The sequence below is a fragment of the Pelophylax lessonae genome (genome assembly GCF_965119305.1).
Source record: "Pelophylax lessonae genome assembly, chromosome: 8".
NCBI lineage: Eukaryota > Metazoa > Chordata > Amphibia > Anura > Ranidae > Pelophylax > Pelophylax lessonae.
In genome coordinates this window covers 85,013,780-85,032,292 of record NC_138775.1, presented here as the reverse complement: position 1 = coordinate 85,032,292, position 18,513 = coordinate 85,013,780, and the positions used below count along the sequence as shown (strand labels likewise).

General features: G+C 42.4%; 1 protein-coding gene across 1 annotated transcript in view; it reads right to left on the bottom strand.

The window, feature by feature from the left end:
* Positions 1–6,444: 6,444 nt before the first annotated feature.
* LOC309562158 (inter-alpha-trypsin inhibitor heavy chain H3-like) overlaps positions 6,445–18,513 on the bottom strand; it is a gene marked incomplete at its 5' end in the record, with an annotated part of 129,809 nt that continues 117,740 nt past the window's right edge. Inside the window, 2 exons of the mRNA XM_082266283.1 lie at positions 6,445–6,710; positions 16,499–16,610. Of these exons, the coding sequence (XP_082122409.1) occupies positions 6,572–6,710; positions 16,499–16,610 (251 nt within the window). The 3' untranslated portion in view covers positions 6,445–6,571. The remainder of the gene's footprint in view (positions 6,711–16,498; positions 16,611–18,513) is intronic.

Here is an 18,513-nt window from a genome sequence, read left to right as displayed (position 1 = left end):
CACCTGAAGTGCCGCCCGGGCTGTAGGCTTGGCTTGGGATGAGGGAGGCTCTGGCTGACAGTGCTCTCGTCTGTCTGCTCTGCCTCCACACCTCTCTAGTCCAGGCTGAGACTCCAGAGACATGTCTTGACTTGTCCAGCCAGTTACAGAAGCTTCCAAGAGGACAGCAGCAGTGAGAGGAGAGTGGGAGGGAGCAGCACTGACACATATGATCGGCTCCTCCTCTCTTCGAGCTGCCACTTCCTGCATTTGGCTGTCGCTTGGGGAAGGAGCTGCCTGAGTCTAAGTCTGAGGGCTGTTAGCTCAGCTGAGCCTGCCTGCCTGCTTGCCAGTACCATGTGGAAGGATCATCTCAATTTTCTCTGAAGTGCTGCTGTGGTGTGCTGTGCTGGAGTCTGGACCTTAACCTTATCTCCAGGAGGACAGGTCACCAACAACCACCAGGTGTGTCCCTCCCTCTCTTTGTGCTGTGTTCTAGATCTGAACTTCAACCATGGATCAAGTTCAGGGCTGCTAGAACAGTTGGAGTTCAGTTTTTTTTCTTCTGTTTTTATAAACTCTTTCATAACATCTCTTCATATCCTCCTCTTATTTCATGCTTGCAATGCATACCTCAGTCTCAACGTTAGAGTGTAAAATAGGTGTAAGGTTGATGATCTCTTACAAAAGCCAATCCTGCCATTCTGAATATAAGCACAGTGGGCAGGATGGATTTTTTTTTTTTTACTTTTGTGTTATCTATTTTATGACAAAGATTGGCTTTGAAAAAAAAGAAGAAGACCTACAAATGAACAGGCTCTCTCCATGTGTGTGCTATCCGCACATTCACATAACAGTGGGAACATTCTGAGATTTAACCTTAGCTGTATGGAGGGCTGTGCTACTACATTTGAACGCTGCCCTGAAGGTTAATTAATCTCTATTTAAATGTGTGCTGCTAGCCTGCTACATTGTAGTCCTGCTGAGGAAGTTGTTGACCCTTTCCATGCGATGCTAGGCCTACTGGTCTTAGCCTAAAGTGGTAGAAAACCACAAAAAATCTTCTCCCTGAAAGTTAATGGCATAATGTGCAATTATGCATTGCATACATTATCATTATTATTATCACATTATTTTTATTATCACTTTATTTTTGTGCGGCTGTTTTGTTACATATTTGAATGTATTCTGTGTTAATTATCTCACAGCAGAGCAGAGTCGCTGCTTATATCACCAATTAGTTGTGGTTTTAATAATGATGTTTTCCAAGTGCAGTTTAAAATTTTGGATTTTATATATATATATGTGTATGCCTCTTTCCCTTGTGTGCTCCTCAGACTAAAACTGCAGTGCAGAATTTCTTCCTGTCATTGATTCATACTATAACTAGGTATCTGAGATTGTGGGAACTGCTGGCAAAGTTTGTTGATTAAGGTGCTGGGTGCTGAGTCTTCTATAATTGCTGTGTTAGCCTGTTAGGCCCTGACTGTTCACATGTAGCAATTTGGAATTGTGGACAGAATATCCCTGTGATTCCGCCCGCCGCCACACCCAGATTCCAATCCAAATCACACGGCAATGCTGGCAAAACGCAGCACGTGTGTTTGTGTTCTATTCATTTTTAGTGACACCAAAATGTGGTGTGGTTTTGCTGTGATTGTTGAGCAATTTATCACACAAGGATTCAAAACCACACCATGTTTTGGTGCCACTAAAAATGAAAGGAACACAAACACATGTGCTGAGTTTTGCCAGCATTGCAGCGTGATTTGGAATTGCAGGCAGAATCACGGGGATACTGCCAGCCCGTGATCCCAAATCACTACATGTGAACAGGGCCTTAATGACATCAACTAAGGCTGGGCTGAGTCTTCCATTGCTGTTGCGATACTGTTGTGTTTCCCGGGTGCACCGCATTCTAAGTATCTTCTTTTTTTCTGTATGTGTGGACTCTGCGGTGTCTGCAAAGTACCACTTCTCTTGTCCTGTATGCCTGTTTAACAAAAAATCAGTGTGTGCTTTGCTGCTTCCTTCCACAAGATGGTGCCCTTTGCATCTGCCCAGTAAAGATCCCAAATTGCTACATGTGAAAAGTCAGGGCCTAACAGGCTAACACAACAGCAATTATGGAGGCCCCGGCCTCAATGTATTTCATAGGTACAAGGAAGACCAGGTTTTGTTTAACTATGTCTCTTACACCCTCCCACTCTAATGTTTTGCCACATCCACTTTTCTGCTACTCGCCGCAAGTCGTCACTTCCTCATTCTCGGAAGCTCGGAAGTTGTGAGGTATGTTCTGTATGTATGAACAATGCACAATGCCACTTCTCTTGTCTGGTATGCCAGGTTAACAAAAAAAATCTGTGAGTACTTCCTTCCACAAGCTGGTGCCCCTTGCACTTGCCCAGTAAGATTGGCTATTACAGTGCACCACCTTGTGGGCAGTCCAATGGCTGAGGGCACTGTACACTGTGTTCTGGTGAGGGGGGGAACACAATAGCACAACCGGGTAAGATCACTGTACTAACACAGCGAGTTTTGGTACAGTGATCTGTCAGTTTTTTTTTCTTCAGCCAGTACCCAGCTTTAGGCTGGACAATAGCCAACCAAACTGGGCAATGTTCATAAGAACTGGAAGAAGGCAAAACTGAAATCAGACTCAATTTTCAAGAGGATCTGAGAAAATTGAATGAAGAATTACTATGAGCAACACATAGTTTTTTCCTTATTCCAGCTTTTTTAATTTGGTGCATTTTTTTTTTTTAAAAAGACTTTTACTTAGTACCTACTGCTTCACCCCCCCCCTTCCCCGAACAAAAGTGTATCTACGGCCCTGACCTGGAGAGAGAAAAGAAAGTCTTGTGTAAGCTCTTGTCCCTCTGGTTGTACCTTACACATGGCTAAGGACTCTCTCCCCACCCTGATGTGACAGTCTCGGGCCAGTCAACAAGCAACTGTGCTTTCACATGAGAGAAAGGGAAATGAGTCACATGCTCATCCATTACCAGAAGTATCGGGTATTTTCTTTGCTCCCCGCATCTGAACTGAACATCTAAACAGCATCTGCTCACTTGAGCTGGTCCCTAGTAGAATTCTATTTAAAAAAAATTCCTTTTTAGAGCATTCATTCAATTTTCTAATTGTTAGTTGGGTCAAATTGATCAATGTATTTGACTGTAAGGCTCGGTTCACACTTATGCGATGCGGGAAGGCTGCGAATCAGTTCACACTTCCATATGCGATACGCTGGGGGTGTCAATGTAATCTTAACGACACCCCCAGTTTGATCGCATATCGCAGTGCGATCGTGCAGTTCGCACAGGATCGGATCGCACAAGTGTGAACCGCTGTGCGATCCGATCCTGCTGCGGCTTCCAAAAAGGGTCCCTGTGCGTGTTTGGTGCGGCTGCAGTGCGAATTTAGCCATACAAACTGTATGGCTAAACTCGCACCGCACAGCCGATCGCATGTAATGTCGGAGCAGTGCGCTCCGACATTACATGCGAACCCCGCACACGCACAAGTGTGAACCGGGGCTAATGGTGAGAAAATTTGAAGGAGCAGTATGAAAACATTTTCTTGAATGAATGGGTTTCTAATAATAAATGTGGTTTATGTTTGGGAAAATGCAATGATTACAAAATCAAATGTTAAAAGCAAACACATTTTAAAGTACATTTGAACAACATTTGCCAAGTCTCTGATGGCATTATTGAATGTATTGACAATATTTTTTTGTAGGAACTTTTATAGATTTACCAATCTGAGCTTAAAAAGGTTTCATGTATTTAGAAAAGCCGGTTTAAGAGTAATTTCATCTTAATTATTTATTATGGTGAAGCAGTTGTTCTAAGCAAGGGCTTTCTTTAATGTCATTGATTTATATGTTTTGTGCAATGCTTGTACAAGGTCTTGAAAATCCCACTTGGGCAAGAAGCTTCAGGAATTCTAGAACCAATGTTAGTACAGTGTTTTGCTAAGTAAATATTCCATACTTAAACAATAATTCCAGGCATGGATATTTTATACATAGTTACATTGGTTCAGCTTGGACTAATGTAACAATGTAAATCCCTGGCCAATACCCCTGGAAGCTAGAAACACTGAAGTAAACTGCTTGTTCACCAGTGATCTTTACTTGCTTCTGGTTCCCACGCCAAGTGGCTTCCCTCCCTGCATTATGAACACAGAAGTTTGAACACTCAGCATGGGCACTATTCTGGGAATGCTTTGTATTTTCTAAATGAGTGCAAAGCATTCACTGATTGGACAAGGTGGAGAGGCAGGGAGGTGGCTCATGCTCTCTACCTTCTCCAATCAGAGAATGCTTTGCATTCATTCAGGTGATGCAGAGCATTCTCGGAGTGACTCTCTAGCCGAGTGGCCGACCTCATGTGTTCAGAGTGCAGCAGGGCAGTCGACTGGAAGCAAGTGGAGGTTATTTGAGTAGAGGTGTGGGACCCAGAAGCAAGTGGAGATCACTGGAGTAGAGGTGTGTATGTCAGTGATTTCCAGCTTCCAGGGGCATTGGCCAGGTATGGTATTGTACATTGGCCCAGGCTGGACCAGTATAACTATGTTTAAAATATTCACACCTAAAATTTTTCTTTAAAGTATAGCCATATATTCAGGTTTCATATAACCAAGCAACATTTCCAGCAGTACACAATGGATACCTTGTGCTAGAGACACAAACTAGGTAAATAATACTGTATGCAGAATGTTATAGTTGACTTTCTTTCTTTGCAACAAATTTAGATTATGAATATTTTAACTACAAAGGTGGAAACACATCATTTTTTTTACATATAATTTTTTTTTTTTGATAAAAACTCAGGAAAATACAAACAGTGCAGCACACTATTCATATACTGTAGGTAAACATCAGGGGAGACAGGAATATAGACCACCTTAATCATATAGATAGTCATTAGTAAATGGTAGCCATTGGTAAATGGACTATATACAAAAAATGCTTGTAGGTATTTCTACCAGTCTGGAGCAAATGATACCAAATTAACAGTGATAAGCAAATATAGAAGACTATGAAGTTAGATCGGAACATTCTCAATGCTGCAAAGGAGAGGGAAGAGAGAATGGAAGAGAAAAATTCAATAGCTGAAGGGGAGGAGAGGTATGGGGAAGGAAGGAAGGAAGGAAAGGGAGACAACAGCAGTAAAGGAATGACACGATATCCACTGGTACAAGTAAATCGCTGATAAGAAGTATTGTTCTACTACTCTGGCAAAGTGGAATAATTGGAACCCTATGAGTTTGTCCAGGAGGATCAATTATTTGTTAAACATTTAGGGCAGCTTCTACTTGAGTAGGTCAACTTTGGTAAAGTGTTATCAATAGCGGCACGTCAAAAAGAAAAGGGTGAGGTAGCTTCCACTTAAGAAGGATCTCTTTGCAGACATAGAAAGCAGCAATGAAGCTAAACAGCTTAATGTTATAACCCAAATCCACCCCATCTAAGATACCTAGCAGGAGCAGAAACACAATATTTAAATGTCTTATTCTCATTTCAAATTGTTCTTTTTTTGTATTAGCTTGGCAATATGTTGTACATTTATTGTACGAATATTGGATCTCAAATATAAAATAGAGCAGGACGGGTTGTGAAATTGTCCTCTTTACTTTTCTTTACTAATCCTGCAGAAATAAGAAATATGTTGTGATTTACTTACTAACAATTTACTGGACAAACTGTACCGAGTTGTTCACTGAAGACTGGATGGTCTTGTTCGACCAAAAGGAAACCAAGTAAACCAGTAAACACAGAGTAATCAATGGATATATCTTAAAAAAGAATAAAATGTGTATCAGCAAATCATCTGTGAACTGATTTTTCAGCTTTGATCACTGAAGCCTGGGCACAGTGAACCAGGGCAGCCAACACAGTTTGCAGCACCCAGCTGATGTAAACAGGCTGGAAAGATGCACACAGTCAGATTCTTTTTCACTAGGCTAGAGAGACAGTAGTCATACTGACCACCAAAGTAAATATAGTAAAAAAAAATATTTCCACTGATTACCACTGTAATAATGCTCCTGACTATCAATGTAACATTTTTACTCACCAATAATATTAATGGGGCATATTTACCAACCACCTATTTAAAACAGGACTTTCACTGGCCACCAAAATAAAGGGCTTTTGTAAGGAATACTAGTCTAAAAAGGGCTGCACCAATGACTGTTAATGTAAAGGAAGCTGTTCCATGGCCTTCAATATGTTTACCGACTGTCATATCTAAAGGTAGCAGCTCTAATGACATTCAATGGGAAGGGGCACATTCCATTGGACACTTTCAGATTGTGAAGAACAGTGGAAAGAACATACTGACCACCAATGTAAAAGCAGAATTTTACCAACCATCAAAGAAAATGAGTATTTTTACTGACCATCAATGTAAGATTGGAATTTCCATTGACCATGAATGTAAAGGAGGCATTTTTCCTTATAAAATGGTATATCACAAAGAGCGTATTAATCATCAATTATTTATTCAATAGCAAAATCATGAATGCAGAATCATTCCTTAAAAGATAAATTTCTGCCGAAGACAAGAGGGACAAGATATATTTCCTAAGTGAGCCAGAAGATATCGGGTACAATATAATCTTTATGAGTGCCATCAATCAGCCCTTCTGCGTTGGAGTGTACAAACCAGCAAGGGACCCTTTTGCCATTCCTGTAATCACTCTTGTAATCTTTTTGTGAACCCCTAAAACATTAAAGAAACACATAACCATATACATCTACAATCATATATAACAACATTTATGCACTATAGGATATGTAATATATTGTGCTGGTTTATTTAAAAATAATTAGCAACTGCAAGGAGACAGACACGTTCCTAGGAAACTGGTTTTGGGGGCAACAAAACAATGTGGGCAATTCTACAATAAAATAGGTATTTGATATGACAACAAAGCCTATATTGCTGCTCAGCAACTGCTATCAAGTAGTGATGGGCTTAACATTCGAGTCTAACGTAGGTTCGACTCGAACATTGGGTGTTCGTGTGTTCTTTGAACACACAAACAAATGGGGCGCTCAGCGGGAAGTTCACTTGCCAAAGAGCGCCCCTTAATGCACTGCACGATTGCAGTGCATTAAGTGCTTGTGATTGGCCAAAGCATGCACCTGACCTGTATGCTCCGGCCAATCACAGTACAATGTCCTTTTAGAGCCATGATTGGCCAAAGGCAGGGTGCCTTTAGCCAATCATGGCTCAAAGGCTAAGTCCTCACCCCACACTATATAAGGCTGCTTACACAGCAGCTGTGTTTAGTGTGTTAGGGGTGGAGATTAGGCAGGTAGTTAGTGGATTGTGCTTTGATGTTTAATGCAGTCAGTGCAGTGTAGTGTAGGACTGATTCATCTTGTGTAACACAGTGTACTGCACTCAGTGTAGTATAGTGCTGTGCTGATTCATCTTGTGTAACACAGTGTACTGCAGTCAGTTTAGTGTAGTACTGTGCTGATTCTTGTGTAACACAGTGTAGTACAGTCAGTGTAGTCCTGTGCTGTGATTCTTGTGTAACACAGTGTAGTGGGGCCACTGAAGTGTTGGTGTATACAACACCTCTGTGTCACCCCACTGATCCCATTTTTTTTTTCATTGATATTTTTTTTTTTTTGCAGGATCAGTTTCTGTTGCTGCAATATTAGTACTCCCCTTTCTGTGTCACAGGTGCTATTACTTCTGTATCAGCAGTGATATTTTTTGTGGCGCAGCAGCACTAATTTTGTTTAGGGCATAATTGCTGTCCCCCTTTTGTGTCGTAGGTGCTATTCATTCTGTGTCGCCAGTTGTTTTTTTTTTTTTTTTTTTCATGGCACAGCAGAACTTATAATATTTAGGGCATAATTGCTGTCCCCCTTCTGCATCGCAGGCGCTATTACTTCTGCGTCAGCAGTAATTTTTTTTTTTTTTTGTGGCTCAGCATCACTAATTTTATTTAGGGCAAAATTGCTGTCCCCCTTGTGTCGTAGGTGCTATTCCTTTTGCTGGAAAATAAGAACAGCGCCACTCTAAGTGCAATAAATTCAGCACTTTATTTGACATCTAATAATGCTGGGTACTCACAAGATAGAGCGATTAAAAAACATGGTGGATGTGTGTAAAAGATCCATTATTCCGGTGCCTGGGTGAGGGGGGCTGATGTGCTCCAAACAAGTCCGTCCGACTGCGGGAGTAAGCAGTATCCGGACCCCGAGGACACCTGCAACACCTCCGGCGGCGGACTTCCGGGTTGGGCGTGGAACGTGGGCGTGATGACGTAGGCCTACCTATCTTGTGAGTACCCAGCATTATTAGATGTCAAATAAAGTACTGAATTTATTGCACTTAGAGTGGCGCTGTTCTTATTTTCCAGTATATTGCAAGTTTCTTCTCCACTTGAGAGTCAGCAGCCTTCTGGAGTGCACAGACCGGTGCTTCTTATGGACTTTGCCACACAACATCCAGGTCCGTGCATCTTCCCATTATAATTTTCCTAGGAGGCTATTGAGGTTCATTTTGAGTCCTGTTGCACCAGTTTTTTATGTTTGCTATTCCTTTTGCGCCAGCAGTGGTTTATTTTATTTTGAATTTTTTTCGTGGCACAGCAGCACGAATAATATTTAGGGCATAATTGCTATCCCGCCTTCTGCGCCACAGGTGATATTCCTTCTGCACTACAGGTGATATTCCTTCTGCATCAGCAGGGTTTTTGTTGTGGCGCAGCAGCGCTTATTTTATTTAGGGCATAACTGCTGTCCCCCCTTTTTCATCGTAGGTGCTATTCCTTCTGCATTAGCAGGGGTTTTCTTTTTTTTTTGGCTTTATTAAGTTTTTCTTTATTAAAAAAAAAAACTATAATAAATTGTTTATAGTGCACCAAGTACAAAAGTATTACACCCAATCACCATATTTCCTTCCCACACTCTATAATAAAAAGTTATAAAACCCCCTCCCCCAAAAAATAAAAAAGAATAATAAAACAGTTTATAGTGTACCAAGCACAAAAGCATTGTACCCAAGCATCATATTTCCATCCCACATTCTATAATAAAAAGTTATAACCCCCCCCCCAAAAATCCCCATCATGTCTGAAAGGCCAACAAGGAGAGGCAAACGCTCACAGGCCACTAAAATTGGGCAAGCAGCCTCTATGTCCACAGTGAAAAGTGGTGGTCGTGGACATGGTGCATCCTCTGCAGGCAGGGCACGCTTGTCCTTTTTTTCCCGGTGCTGGCCGTGTTATTGAGCCACAACATGCAGAAGAGTTGGTGGAGTGGATAACTAAGCCCTCCTCATCCTCCTCATCCTCCTCATCCTCTGTCACCCAGGCTCATACTAGTTTGCCTTCCACCGCAGCTGCCAAAGCGGCCTATTCCACAGGCTCCTTGTCCACAGCTACTTCTTCTGTAGCCTCACCATCATTCATGGTGGAGTCACCTGAATTATTTGGTCATACAGTAGTGAAGGTACATGATGCTGGAGGATGCGCAGAAATTTGAATGCTCTGATGTTGGTTCCCAGGTTGAGGAAGGGAATAACATGAGCCTAGAGAGAGGGGTTGACAATGACAGACAAGAAACTAGCAGTCATGTTCCAAAAGCTGCAGCATACTGTCAAGTTTTCTCCATTGACGAGCAGGGAGGGGAGGATGAGGTCACTGACCATACTTGGGTGCCTGAAAGAAGAGGAGGAAAGTGAGAAGGAGGAGGGGGCTGCACAACTCCAAGGAGGCAGGATGTCCTCCAGGGGCCGGCTTAAGGACAGCCACACTATTGCATCACACCACAGAGCTCCACAGGTGCACGGCGCTGCTAACTCCCCACATGTGCAGCAGACCGCAGCGTTGTTGTTTGCAATCTCTGTCTGAAGAGGATCAACACCAGGCCAGAACACCAGCCACCACATGCTTGACAAGACATATGATGACCTGCCATGCAATCCATTGGCAATAGCACCTGAAAGACCCACATCATAAAAAAATGCAGACTTCTCCTTGCTCCTCATCTGGGATATCTACCCCTACTATACCTCAAGTCCTCTCAAAAACCTGCACTGAGAGGGTTGATGGTATAGCAATGGGTACCACAGGTATTTGCACCCAATCTGCTAGCAGTACACAACCTGTTGATTTGACCAGCAGGCAAATTTCACTACCCCAGTTGCTGAACCTTTAAAAAAAAAAAAACAACTTTCCCAGCCATCCACATGCTCAGTGTCTAACTGCTAGCTTGGCTAAATTGCTAGCACTACAACTGCTGCCTTTTCATCTGGTAGACTCTGCCCCCTTTTGTGAATTTGCGGAATGTGCTGTACCCCAGTGGAAGGTACCAAAAAGAAATTTCTTTTCACGCCATTCCAGCTCTGTACCATCATGTGGAAGGCAATGTTGTGGCCTCGTTGGACAGAGAGGTCAGCAGGAAGGTTCACATTACTGGTCCAGCAGGCATGGTCAGGGACGTTTCCTTTCCCCGGCGCACGGGGAAACTCTGCTGTCAGCTGGTAAGGATGCAGGACAGGGTTCAGTGCTGGAGCATGTTCCGCCACCAAGCCTCCAAAACATTGGTGGTGATTCTGCCACATCTGTGTGCTCCACCCCCTCCTCTTCTTCTACCTCTTCTGCTAAATTGTCCTCTGAACCAGCAGTGCTCCCAAAGGGTTCAAGGGGCTACGAAAGCAGTCAGGCTAAAAGATGTCATGCAGTGCTTCAGTTGGTCTGTCTAGGGGACAGGAGCCACACGGGGGCAGAGATTCTGTCAGCTCTGCAGAGGCTGGCTCAGAGGTTGACGCCATAACAGCTTGAGCCAGGAATGGCTGTATGCGACAATGGCGCCAACCTTCTCTCCGCCCGCCGACAGGGACACTTGACACATGTTCCATGCTTGGCACATGTCCTAAATTTGGTGGTGCAGTGTTTCTTGAACAGGTACCTGGGCTTACAAGATCTTCTGAGGCAGGCCAGAAAAGTCTGTGGCCATTTCCAGCGGCCCTACAATGCCAGTGCTCGGCTGACTGACATTCAAGGGAATTCAACCTGCCTTCCAGTTGGAACTCAACATTGGCAATGCTGCAGCGGCTGCACACGCAGCAGAGGGTCATCAATAAGTACCAGTGTGAATATGGCACAAGGACAGGGGAGCTTGGCTTCTTTTCGCCACGATAGTGGTTGCTGATAAAGGATGCATGTACTGTCCTGTCACCATTTGAGGAGGCCACAAGGATGGTGAGCTGTGACGATGCATGCATCAGTGATACTATCCCTCTAGTCTTCCTGCTGGAACACTTGCTTCATGGAATCATGGACAGGGCATTTGAGGCAGAACAGTGGGAGGAAAAAGGAGGACTTCCTTTCTTCACAAGGCCCCCTTTATGCAGATAACATTCCTGTGGGGCCACAAAACACACAGGAGCAAGAGGAGGATGAAGAGGAGGAGGAGGATTGTGGCAGCATGGATGTAGAGGATAACATACAGCAGTCTTCAAGGGATGGTTTTCATTCCCCAGAAACCCCAGGAGGTTTAAGTGGCTGGGGAGAGGTTGTTCCTGACAATGTCATCCTTAGAGACCCAGAGGATTTAGAATCTCATGCCTCCTCAAACTTACGCTGCATGGGCTCCCTGATGCTGCAAAGCCTGCGAAAGGATCCGAGGATTTGTGGTATCAAGGAAAGGGATTATTACTGGTTGGCAACCCATCTGGATCCACGTTACAAGGGTGAAGTTGCAGAGCTCATCCTGGCTTCACAGAGGGAGCAGAGGATGAAACATCTTGAGGATGCCTTGAAGAAAAATCTGTGTAACACCTTTCCAGACGCTTTGTTCAGTCAAAGGAGGAGCGGTGGAGAAGGTGGCCGACTGACCGATGCCTTTAAACAATTCTTTAGCCCTCAGAGCCCAGGGCTGTTAGGTTTAAGCAACCATCGGTAGCATCTGCAGGATATGGTGCAGGATTATCTAAGGGCAAGAGCAGACTTGAAGACCTTTCCAACTGAGCATCCACTGGGTTACTGGGTCTTGAAAATGGACCACTGGCCAGAACTTGCTCACTATGCAATCGAGCTACTGGCCTGTCCTGCTTCTAGTGTGCTTTTTGAATGGACATTCAGTGCTGCTGGAGGTTTTGTGACAGATAAAAGAGTGCTCTGTCCAAAGATTCTGTTGACCCTCTGACATTTATCAAAATTAATCAGTCCTTGATCAAAAGCAGCTATCAAGCCCCTGATGCTGATGTAACTAAATTTGCTAGGGATCTGGGATCCCTTGAAGACTGCCTATACTATTCCTGAATCTTGATTATGCTAGCTTCCAACAATGTTTTTGGTTTACGGCACCACCAACACCCAGGGCCAAATTTTTCTGCACCTGTATCACAGGTGCATGTCATTTTTAATTTTTGTTTCTAATTTTCTAACAGCAGGGCCCGTTCCTGCTCCCAGCAAGAGTAACTGTGAGGGGTTACAGTGTTCAGGCACCACTAACACCCACGGCCAAATTTTTCTGCACCTCTATTACAAGTACATGTAATTTCAATTTTTGTTTCTAATTTTTATCAGCAGGGCCCATTCCTGCGTCCAGCAAGAGTAATTGTGAGGGGTTACAGTGTTCAGGCACCACCAACACCCAAAGCCGAATATTTATGCACCTGTATCACAAGTACATGTCATTTAAATTTTTGTTTCTAATTTTTAACAGCAGAGCCTGTTCCTGCGCCCAGCAAGAGTAACTGTGAGGGGTTACAGTGTTCTGGCACCACTAGGGATGGGTGGACAGTTTGGGCCGAGCTTAAGTTTGGCCTAAACATAGCCCATTCAGGTACTCGCCTAATACCTGAACTTTCTCGGCACTTAGCGGGATGTCGCCCGCCGAGCAGTCAACAGTCAATAGGTTGTTAAGGCTTCCCTGCTGAGAGCTGAATTTAAAAAAATAATTGTAAAAAGAAAATGTAAAAAAACTGGGGTAAAAACAACTTGGGGGAGCCTGTGGGTCTTGTATGGCTTTAAAGGGGAACCCCATAACAGAATTAAGAAAAAAAACGGCGTGGGGTCCCCCCCCCAAAAATCTATACCAGGCCCTTCGGGTCTGGTATAGATCTGAAGGGAACTCCACACCAAAATTTAAATAAAAAACAGTGTGGGGTCCCCCCAAAATCTATACCAGACACTTATCAGAGCATGCAGCCTGGCAGGCCAGGAAAGGAGGGTGAAGAGTGAGCACCCCTCCCCACGCTCCTGAATCATTCCAGGCCGCTTGCCCTCAACATGGGGAGGATGTTTTGGGGTGCCCCCCAAAGCACCTTGTCCCCATGTTGATAAGGGCCTCTTCCTGACAACCCTCGGCTGTGGTTGTAGGGGTCTGCAGGTGGGGGCTTATCTGAATCTGGAAGCCCCCTTTAACAAGAGGGGCCCCCAGATTCCACCCTCCGCCCCATGTAAATGGTTATCAGGTACATCGTACCCCTACCCCTTCACCAAAAAAGTGAAAAAATAAAAAATAAACACACAAGACAGTTTTTGACAAATCCTTTATTTAAAAAGTAAAAAATTGTGTCCCCCGATGTAAATCCATTGTCAATCGTGACGCCCGCTGCACCCGCCAACCCGAAAAGAGGAAAAAAAAAGCTCCGCTTTCAGTGAACGCTTCCCGCAGCCTGCCTATTCGCGTTTTGACAGTTCTTATATAGGAAATGGGCAGGGCCCCCTGCCCCAAAGCACCCACCCCCCCATGTTGAGGGTATGTGGTCTGGTATGGTTCAGGAGGGGAGGCGCTCGCTCACTCGTCCCCTTTCCTGACCTGCCAGACTGTGTACTCGTAAAAGGGTTTGGTATGGATTTTTTTTTGGGGGGGGGGGCGCTACACCATTTTTTTTTTTACATTTTGGCATGAGGTTACCCTTAAAATCCATGCCAGACCAGAAGTGCCTGGTATGGACTGGGGGGTCCCTACGCCGTTTTTTTTTTTATCTGCATTGCCGGGAGCCATCAATACATTACATCCGCGAACAAGTTTAAATTACATTTTTTCCTTTAGAAATGCCAGTATTGCTGCAACAAGACCTATACATTGTACAAATGCGCCACTTTACAGGCAGACCAAGGGGACCCCCCAGGCACGATATTTTAATTATTTTTCATTTTTATTGTTTCACTTTAAACATCATTAAAATCACTGCTCCCGTAAAAACAATTGTTTTAAAACCTTTTTTTTGCATTGATGCATGTCCCCCAGGGAAGTACCCGGGTCCCCATACACTTTGTATGGCAATAACTTGCTTATAAGACTTTAAAATTAGGACTTTTGATTTTTCATGTTCGTGTCCCATTGACTTTAATAGAGTTCGAATGTTCACTAGAACTTTCCCCTTTTCGAGATTTTCTGGTGCGAACCGAATAGGGAGGTGTTCGGCCCATTACTACTATCAAGTTGTTACTCCATGTGAAGAGTTTAATCTTTGTTCTAATATACTGTAGACCTGTCAAGATAATGTTTTCTCGTATCCTGTGTTTTAGCCCTGATGAAGGGTGAATTGTATTGCCCCTGAAACACACTGGATGTTTTTATATAACTGTTTTTACCAATTAAAATTATCTTGGACTCTGTTATTCCATTTTGGTCTAGCGCTCCTTCCTGTATTTCTATGGTTTGAGTTACTGTTGGGTGCCCGTTGAGGGAAGCTTTGCTGTGTTGGAGCTATCTTGCCAGAGTATTTGAGCTTCATCTGAAATTTTCCTTCATCTGACTACACATGCATGTCTAAAAGTTCCCAGTATGTGTGTTGATTTTGAATAAAAATAAGACAAAGCAAAGAGCTGCATCATTCATTCCCCTGGATTTGAAAATCAGTGATCACTTTATGGAAACTGATTCTGGGAAGAGAAAAACTAAAATCCCATCTCTGTAGTTAAAGTGACACTAACCAACATTCTTATTCTACAAAAAATAATCCATGTACATCCACTACTTAATGGTCTTGTTAACTATTTTTCATGAATTTTTTTTTTCACCTCTGGTTGAAATGAGTAGTGTAGGTTAGTTGCACTCATGTGCACTGCTATATGCACCGGAGTCCGGAGTGCACAGTCCATCTCAGGAATTAGCAACAGAGGTTAGCTACATCCCTACAAACAGTGGGATCATGGAGGTGAAAACAGCCACGGTCTTACCGATTTCAAAGGGCCCGTTTTCACCCACACAGGATGCACAGATGTTCTGTTCAATTGTGTGCAAGCAGCCTGTTCATAATAATGACAGGTGGGCAGCTGCTCAGACCTGCATGAATCTCCAAGCGCACCCCCAACTATACATATGCACTGAACTGATGCACAGATCAGAACCAACTCTGTTTGGGTTCTGATTGACGCTTTAGTGAACACCAATGCATCTCCCACGGTTGAAGACGGCCCTTCACATGGATGTATGGATTGGTATGCCTGTGTGAATGAGGCCTAAGTCATAACATGAAGCATATACAGGACTAAGGACTCTCTTCCTATCCCCACGTCGGAGTAGCTAAATGCATAGAACAAGCATTGGCACCTGAAAAGAAAAAAAGAGTGCCACTTTGTACACCCAGTGTATTGCTAGATAAAAATATAATATTGATAATAAGTTATTCATTATATTGGGTTGCATCAAAGCCAGGAATAGAATTTACAGAGTAAAAGTTTTGCTTACTACAGAGCAAAACAATTATCAGCTAATTCAGCAAGTGTTTGGAGTAAAATTGATGCTCGGAGTCCCAAATTAGAGTCCCACATTTGGAAGTGACATTATTACAGTACTGCAACTTGTAGGGAAGATATCTGCAAGTCAACCCCTGCTAAGGACAGAACCTGAGACTGCTGTTTCTGTAACCTGCATTTGTAATCAATTAAGTAAATGTTAATTTGTATTATTTTTTAATGTGTACAATATTTCACTGATAATATCAAAAGACTTAAAAACATATATAATCAGTTTCCTTGGAGTCATTGCAAAATTATTTTTAGATGAACCGTGCTAGGCAATTCTAGATCTATTCAATATATGATCATTGAATTAGGGGTTTAAGCGCCTAGCGCTACATTGGTGGAACTGTTGAGACTCTTTATTTCAGGTCTTGAGACCAAGCGCCATATAACTACAACCAGGTAAATAGTGCAGCTGGGGTGCAAAGGAAAGATAAGTGGGCAAAGCAAGGGACCAAGAACTATACACTATAACTGAAATTATGAATGACATCAAGAAGATTGTAAGGAATTTAGAGTCATTATTGCTAATGCTAAACATCAAAATGTAAGGACCATCCCAGTGGATAGATGTTCATGGAACCTATTTTTCACTCTGCGCCAGTTTCCTTTTATTGACACCTGTTCCTTCCTAATACTCTTTTTAAAGCCCATGATAGGCCCATGATAGGCCCATGATAGGCCAATGAACCAGTTTTTGAACCAGCATTAATTTCCATGTTTTACAACTGCTGCATAGAATATACTCAACTACATCCCATCTATACACATCTCTTCTTACCTTGTCACTGTTAGTAGCTTATTCTTCACTTTCATTGTAGCATCTGGTTTATCTGGATTTTTAGTTTCATGGATATTGGAAATTTCATAATCAATCCCATGGAAAAACTGGCCTAAAAAATAAGAAAAAAATGTGTCCCCAGGATAAATGGTAGATAATAATTTTAGCAGGATAGCCTAAATGCCTTTTAATGTCTGTGGTAATTTTAGGTACACCTATTTAACCCCATACTATAAATACTGGAAATTTCAAATTATTTTTACACGGGATTTATGTAGCACCGACAGTTTGCACAGTTCTGTACAATATAAAGGGAGGCAATGCAGTTGCAATGCAATTAAATACAAAAGGGTTGTGAGAGCTTACAATTTAAAAAAGAAGGGCAAGTGATACAAACATAATAACGGTGTGGATAGATGGAGAAAGTAACATTTCAGTTAATAAAGCAGAACTTCACTGTCTCAGTCAACGTTGCCTATCTTTAATCCTTAGGCGGTTAGCGTTAAAAAATAAACAGAAAAGAATATTATAACTTTTTTTTTACATTTCTTCAGTTACTTCCTGGCTTCCAGGCCTAGGCAAATGATGTCATACATCCCATGAATCTTCAGGAAGGAAGAAGGGGTTTCCTCAGCTAAGCACATCCTGCTGCATGCATCCTGAGCTAAGGACAGATGGATTCCAGGAAATAAATGCTACATTAATTATCTGCCCTTACTCAAGATGGCCATAGCCAGAAAGGCTAGGGGGTGTTTTTCAAGCAATTTCTCAACAAAATAAAGCATGGAGATATGGATGGGGGAGTTTGCTTGAAGAGTGAGAAGGACAATTTTAGTGATATTTTGGTATGAAGTTGGGGCAGTTATAGATGCTGTGTATGCTGTTAAAGTTTTGTATTTTTTTTCAATGAGCAAGCAGAAGCCAGTGGAATGATTGGCATAGGGTGGCAGAAACTAAGCAGTTGGTAAGGTTAAGCTCAGGTATTAGGTGGCAGAATGTGTGCCAAGAAAACACCAACACCAGCCTGACACATGATATGATGGATGCAAAGATTCATAAAGGGTATGCTAAATGCTGATTCTATTGTCTACATGTCACAGCTGAAATTGAGAAATATCACACCAGCTTATTTTTTTCAGTCTTTAGTCATCCCATATTTTTAATCTCATAATCATCCTTAATGGTTTAAATTGTTGTGTATTCAAAGATTTCCCTCTCAACTCCATCGTTGTAATGAGTGGTTATTTGGGAAGTTGTAGACTTCCTTTCGGCTTGTAATTTTGGCCATTCCCCTCTGACCATTTACATCAAAACTGAATTTTTACCCATGGAACTGCTATCAACTAAATGTTTTTAGTTCTTTGTAACATTTTCTGTAAACTCTAAAAAAAGTACTGTTTGAAAATCTCAAGACGAAATCTAAAATACAGTTATGTCTCCCACCAACAATCATTTCACCTTAAAGGTCGCTATAGTCATGCATTATCATTGAACAGCAGATTAACCTCACATTATGGTATCTATTTAATTGCTATGCCAATGCTTCAAGCATTCGCACAGCTGCCATGAATAATCCCCATAATTTGTGTAATATTTTTACTTCTTATGATCATCATCTCCATCTAGTGGACAAAATCTGGTATTTTCCTGTTCAGGGTTTTTTTCTGAAAAATACGACATGGTGGTCACTGGATGAAGCTGATGATCATAGGAAGTAAATGTATTACACAGTTTACAGTGATTATTGTTTGTGAAGGCTATGTGAATGCTTCAAACATTATACATTTTTTTTTAATAGACCTATATGCATTGAGTTGCAGCTACTGTATATCATTCAATGTGTAACTATTTGCATTGAAAAGCCAATCTACCTACATAGCAGCATAATTTAAAGCTCAATAAAAGGAGTAGTAGCGCCAAACACTGTAACTAGATATTAAACAATGTAGAGTGTCCACAATAAGTCCCAACAGTCCAAGAGAGATGAGAAGTAGTGGAGACCAATTCCCAATATC